The sequence below is a fragment of the Anastrepha ludens genome, chromosome 6 (assembly GCF_028408465.1).
Source record: "Anastrepha ludens isolate Willacy chromosome 6, idAnaLude1.1, whole genome shotgun sequence".
NCBI lineage: Eukaryota > Metazoa > Arthropoda > Insecta > Diptera > Tephritidae > Anastrepha > Anastrepha ludens.
In genome coordinates, this window is record NC_071502.1 from 10,005,680 (window position 1) to 10,011,788 (window position 6,109).

The 6,109-nt window shown below is 41.1% G+C and overlaps 1 protein-coding gene across 3 annotated transcripts; it reads left to right on the top strand.

Annotated features, from left to right (window-relative positions):
• Positions 1-4,063: 4,063 nt before the first annotated feature.
• Positions 4,064-4,638, top strand: LOC128866851 (chymotrypsin inhibitor-like). Of its 3 annotated transcripts, none has more exons than XM_054107865.1 (3): positions 4,064-4,220; positions 4,280-4,478; positions 4,547-4,638. In XM_054107865.1, the coding sequence occupies exons 1-2, from the start codon at positions 4,139-4,141 to the stop codon at positions 4,456-4,458; spliced, it is 261 nt and encodes an 86-aa protein (XP_053963840.1). In that variant the 5' UTR covers positions 4,064-4,138; the 3' UTR covers positions 4,459-4,478; positions 4,547-4,638. The 3 variants fall into 3 exon arrangements, with proteins under 3 accessions (XP_053963840.1, XP_053963841.1, XP_053963839.1); XM_054107866.1 differs by having other exon boundaries at positions 4,555-4,638; XM_054107864.1 differs by having other exon boundaries at positions 4,280-4,638.
• The last annotated feature ends 1,471 nt before the right edge of the window (positions 4,639-6,109 follow it).

Sequence of the window (6,109 nt, forward strand, 5' to 3'; positions counted from 1 at the left end):
GCATACCTCCATCGGTTCAAACATGAATCGGATCCCATTTGCGAATACTGTGGGGTAAACGCGATAGAAGATGTTCACCACGTATTCTTCGAATATAAGCGTTTTATGGCTCTAGATCGAAGCTTCGGCGCATATTTGGAGAAACCCAGATACATTCGTGCAATACGTGCTACAAAACAGGGGAAAATGGACGGCAGCATATGACATCGCAAAGCAGAGACTATGAAAAAACTAAGGACGGCGACTAATTCGCCCTTCCCCCCTCCACGATGTAATACTTGGCGGTTGTCCCGTGGAGTGCGGAGTTTCGACGAAACAACGCGCTTGCCCTGGTTTCAAAGGGACACTTGAGGGTAGAGCGCTACCACAACGCCCATGAAAAAAAACCCGCAGACGAGCACCAGACCACTTAATTCGAACCCCCCAGGAAGTGGAGCGCGTGGTCGATACAAAACCATTTAGAGAAGATCGAATTTGCGTGCGCATACCTCAGTCAACATCTCGCGGTATAGCGCAAAACCAACAGCAACAAATCGTATAAGATGGTGAAGCCTTGCTGAGACTCTATGCACCCAAGTGGAGTGATTAAGGAATAAACAAAAAGAAAAATGCATGAAATCGAAAAAAAAATGCCGCACAGCGTCGGTATAGTTACCGAATAGCCACACCTCATATATTCAATGTTATATTTTCTGTAAAAACTAGTTCAAAAAGATATTCTGTAATTTACTGCAACTATTAATGCACAGATCTGAATTGAAAACCACATAGTAATTAAAGTTATCTGCCTTATTGACTGTCACCTAATGGAAATATTTGTTTGCTTAGCTTTTGCTTATGGTTCCATTAGTTTCAGTAGACTTTTGCGAACAAATTTTATTACTACTGTTTCCTATTCAATGTATTTTTTATGTAAGTTAGTGACATAAGAAATGTTTATTGTGTTAAGTTAATCTATTTTAAAAATGAAGAACCTTTAAATAGCTTTTAAAAATATGCTCGGGGCCGAGTGAAGTAGCTTAGATGTCACTTTTGCACTTAAAATATTCGCAGTCATGAAAACGAGCATATAAAGGGTGTTGCTGAAATTGTATAGTACTTTTTAGACACAGTGTTGCACACCTCCAAATATAACGAGCGCGAATCCACGATGGAATTTGATATTCTTCAACCTCCAGCCATATCAGTCTAAACACTCTATTAGGTCGGATCTTTCTCTAGAAAATATCTCTACTTTCGCTAACTGCCATCAGGAGGTACTTCAGAAGCCGCTTTCAATGGCATTCATTCGCTATGACATTCATTGTCGCGAATGCTTTATCACAAGTCACAAATCTCTCACAGAACTTTTTCCTCGAGTTCTTCAAGAACCATCTCATCTGATGTCACCATCATCCAGGCAACGATGCAATTACGTTCGATGAATATAGTATGAAGTCGGGAACTTACAGCCCTGAGTCATTTGTATGTCGTTAAAAGAGTAAACCTTCGTTTAGCTCCAGTCGAAGTTTGAAGTCTGTAGCACGTTTGGTTCGTGTTTTTCGAAAGCAAGTAATAGCTTAGTGAGTTTGAGCAAAAACCGATATGCGAGGATTTGTTGTCTTGCATTCAAGCAATGGCAGGGTCGGCTAGTAGCAATAGATGAATTCTGAATATATACATAAGTATGATGTTGAGGGCTAAGGTAAATAAAGCAAACAGTGGGCGGAGATGAATGGGAAGCGGTTAAGGGAAAAGAATATTGTGAAAGTCGGTATGCTCGGCAACATTCATTGAAAATACTCCTATGTCGCTGCCGAACGAACAATTAATCCACAGTTCTCTCTTACTGCACCTATACTAAAGCCTCGATATCACCACCGTCAACTTTTTCAAGGCGTCAAGGAAACTACAGCCGCTACTAAACAAAACGAGTTGCCACCTTCCGACCTTCGTTTCCACGACGTCGGTTCTACTTTACCGAAACGACCCGGATTTATATCCGGCCAAGGACTGTCACTCCAACAGCATGCCCCGTATGAAAGTATGGGGAATGTTTATGCTGATACAACAACAACAACACCAGTTACCACCTTCCAAATTTGGTACCTGTAAACATCGCGGCAAAACTGCCGCTGCACGTACCACAATCAGGCTGAGAGGTTCGGGCTGCAGGCTCGACCGCACTTACGGACACTGAGAAACTTTGAGTTAATCTCCCTGACTACGTACGACAATCAGGCTGAGAGGTTCGGTCTGCAAGCTTGACCGCACTTACGGACACTGAGAAACTTTGATTTAATCCCCCTGACAACGGATCAGTATATATCCTCGCTTAGTCCTAGCGGAACAATCTCCACCCACATTCCATAAAGGGAGGAGAAGACTGGGTGCAACACTTGGAGACAGAGTTTGGTGAATTCGTTCGATGGATGGCGCGAAGTTGGACGGAAGGATTGGAGGAGAAGTATTATGCGAAGAGCTCCTCATAAGACTCAAACTTAAGTTACTGGATCGCTGCCGAGTATTCCAAGCAGAGGTAACCGCAATCAAAGAAGCAGCTGACTGGCTATTCACTACTAAAATAACTATTAAAAGAAGAAAGAAAGTAAATATTTACTCCGATAGCCAAAAGGCAATTAGGGGCCTGGGCTCAATTGCGGTTCATTCGAAACTGGTCAGGGATCGCCTGGTTTCACTTTCGATGACATCCGAATGTTTTAAACATCTCATCTGGGTACCTGGTCATGACTACATTGCAAGAAACTCCGAAGCGCGCGAGCTGGCTTGTGAATCGACTAGCTTCCCCGCGAAAAAAGAGGATTTGGATCTTCTTGACAACCTGCGTTCTACTCCTGGAACGATGGGTTTCGCGTCATTCCACGTAGCTTCCCAGCGAAAGAAGTGAATTGGGATCCTCTTGACAACCTGCACTCTACTCCTGGAGCGATAGAATTCGCGTCAGCTCAGCGAATGTTGGGCAATACACAAGCCAAGAGTGCGGATGCGTTCGAGGCATCTTCTGAGGCTCGATGTTGGTATGCTCGAGAATGATCGGGATAATTCTAGACTTCTCTTTCGATCGCATCCAAATTCTTTGATATTAGGCTCAACTGGTTACCTAGTAGCAAGTAGATCACGAAATTGCTCGACGCAAGAGATAACAAGGGTCCTGTGAGGTGATTTTTCCGTGCAATGAGAGAATGGGGATCATCTCCCTCACTATTTCTGGGAAAATTGGCTTTGCGTCAACTCAGCGAAGGCTAAGCAAGTACACAAATTTGTAAGATCGCGGCATTCTTCTGCCCGCAGGGAGACGGTTAGCAGAGCCTCTAAGGTAAACAAAGCTTCAACTCCCTAACTTTACAGGTGCCCTTACCAAGCGTCGGGAATTTTGAAGTTTAAGTTGACCAAAAAGAGATTTATTTGGTTTTTAATTTATAAGTTAAAAAATGTATACAAAAACTGAAAAAATCAACCGATATATACAAAAAATTAATCGCCTAAAGATGCGAATTTATAGTTTAGTTTGCTTCGGAAGCACTGCAAAGCAAGTTAAGATAGATGAGAATGGGCTTTAGTGTCCAAAATAAGATGAAGGACGACGGTTATTTTTCTCGGGTTCATTATAGCTCAATATTATGTTTTGGTATGAAAGAGGGAAGTTTTCAGCTTAACAAAGTCAAAAAAGTATTCAGCTCAGCTCAACTCAACTCTTGCAAGACTCCAACTACGGACATAGTTTTACGTATCTCGCATAGCGCCGATGTTGATTGATCACCAAGCTATGAGAACAGAATGAAGATATCTGAAAGTGCAAAATAAGTGACCTTAATGGAGCGCCCTATGTAAAATGCGCGAACTCAGACTTTGCTGTTACTACTTAACGGAATCGCCAGTAGTCAGTAACTTTTTCCGCATATTTGTAAAATAGAAAAACAGCAAAATAAAATAAAACCAATTTACTTGAAGATAATCATTTATATTTAGTAATTAATAACCCAGAACGTGCACATCACTGCCAACCGGGTGCAAATTGACTCATTCATCACTGGCGAGAGTTATTATAAAAGCACGTCACATACTCTGAACCCTCTCAGTACTACTTCTACGCTTTTCCAGTAAAATTCAAAATACGCGGTTTCTTTTCTGTTTCGAAATGGGAAATAAAATTTATTTAATGTTTTTGCTCGTCATTTTCAGCTTCGCCACAAAGGCAACAGCTCGGCCACAAGCACCAGGTGAGGGAGCGGAAAAATGCCATAAATAAAGTTCCAATGATAATATTCTTTATTCAAAGGTTCTGCATGTGGGCCAAATTCTCAATATACATCATGCGGCATTGCTTGCCCAGCCAAGTGTAGCGATAATCCACTATTGGGACAAGTTTGCACTGCGCAATGTGTCGTCGGTTGTCAGTGTAATCCTGGTTATGTGCTGAACAATGCCGGAAATTGTGTGCTGAGGAGTGAATGTTAATGGAAGCTCACTTGGAATACGTGAGTGGTGCTTATATCTTAGAAATCATTTTTTTGGAATTAATTTGTAAAATTTTTGTATTGCTAAGAGATCCAGAAGCATGCAGAGAAAAGTCTCTCAGAGGAAATGAAAGACGTCAAGTTTGATTAAAATAAAATATAAACATAAAAGTGAAGTATATTTTGATGACTCTTTTGAGACAATTCAACAAGCAGCTGGTCACTCCAGAGGAGAGAAAATTTCTGAGTGGCATGAACAGACCCAATGGATTGTTAAGTGGGGAATTTTTTTTCTTTGTTTACTCCTCTTGGGAGTTTATCTGTTTTTATATCTGGCAGGGTGGGTGATTAGCCTGCCTCTGAAATGGAATTATCACAAACTTTTTTTTCCAAATTATTCCACTAACACATCTATCAGTCTTGCGGTGTGTTTGTCCGATATCGTTTTTGGCCATCGCACCTCCATCACACTTCTGGCTGCAATAATAGCATCAGAAAATATTAAGTGAAGTGAAAAGTACTAAGCATTTTCCGCTAGCTGTCTTTAATTATTCAAATCTATCAATGCATTTGGTTCTTTCTGTGCCTTAGTCGTTGCAGCTAATGTGATAAATATTCGTAATAAAGTAAAACTCATTCGGACTGTTCAAATTGTTTCGATATATCACGTATGAGTGTACACAAACTCGCCATTCATGCATGCACAATTGCGTATTTCATTCAGATTTCTAAATCCGTTGGTAACTGAAAACTTGGTATTAATACTTAAGTATTTTAGTATAAATCCGGCACGTGCTATAGCGATATTTGGTACCTAATTTGCCTATATAAAATTTTCACCATCTCACGTTCGATATTCGTAAGCACTTCTTTGCGACGACTTTGACAATGTTTGGGCTCCGTTCTCCCATGTAAATTATTCCGTGGTAGTACCATTACATTTTTTGCGATGGTCAAGTTGCAATGAAGGTACTGATGACGTCATGGTGCAGATCCGAACTGGTCAACTCCTATAAGGAGGAGATCAAATCTCTTGGGTACGCAGGTTACATTTCTCTCATCTGGGTTTCAGGACATAGGAACATAGAGGTAAATGAAATTGATGATGAGCTTACTAAGGAAAAGGTCGACTGAAGTTGCCCGGACATTGGCATCCCCTAGACTGTTGTTAAAGGGTAATTGCAAAACTTATTTCTAAGTAAAGCTCAAAACAGATGGAGCTCCATTTATTTGTGTGCTATTTCGGCCGCCGTAGCCGAATGGGTTGGTGCGTGATTACCATTCGGAATTCACAGAGAGGTCGTTGGTTCGAATCTCGGTGAAAGCAAAATTAATAAAAACATTTTTCTAATAGCGGTCGCCCCTCGGCAGGCAATGGCAAACCTCCGAGTGTATTTCTGCCTTGAAAAAGCTCCTCATAAAAATATCTGCCGTTCGGAGTCGGCTTGAAACTGTAGGTCCCTCCATTTGTGGAACAACATCAAGACGCACACCACAAATAGGAGGAGGAGCTCGGCCAAACACCTAACAGAAGTGTACGCGCCAATTATTTATTTTTTATTATGATCGGTAAACACGCAGGAAAGCTAGGATTAAATTGCAAAGTCCCTAATTAATATTGTGAAAAGGTAAAGGTATTTAATTATGTGAAC

What these genes read in the sequence shown, in the direction of transcription:
- LOC128866851 (XM_054107864.1), top strand. Translation starts at nt 4,139, where the DNA reads ATGGGAAATAAAATTTATTTAATGTTTTTGCTCGTCATTTTCAGCTTC. An exon ending in AGCTCGGCCACAAGCACCAG is followed by an intron (nt 4,221 to 4,279) that starts GTGAGGGAGCGG and finishes CTTTATTCAAAG; the next exon opens with GTTCTGCATGTGGGCCAAAT.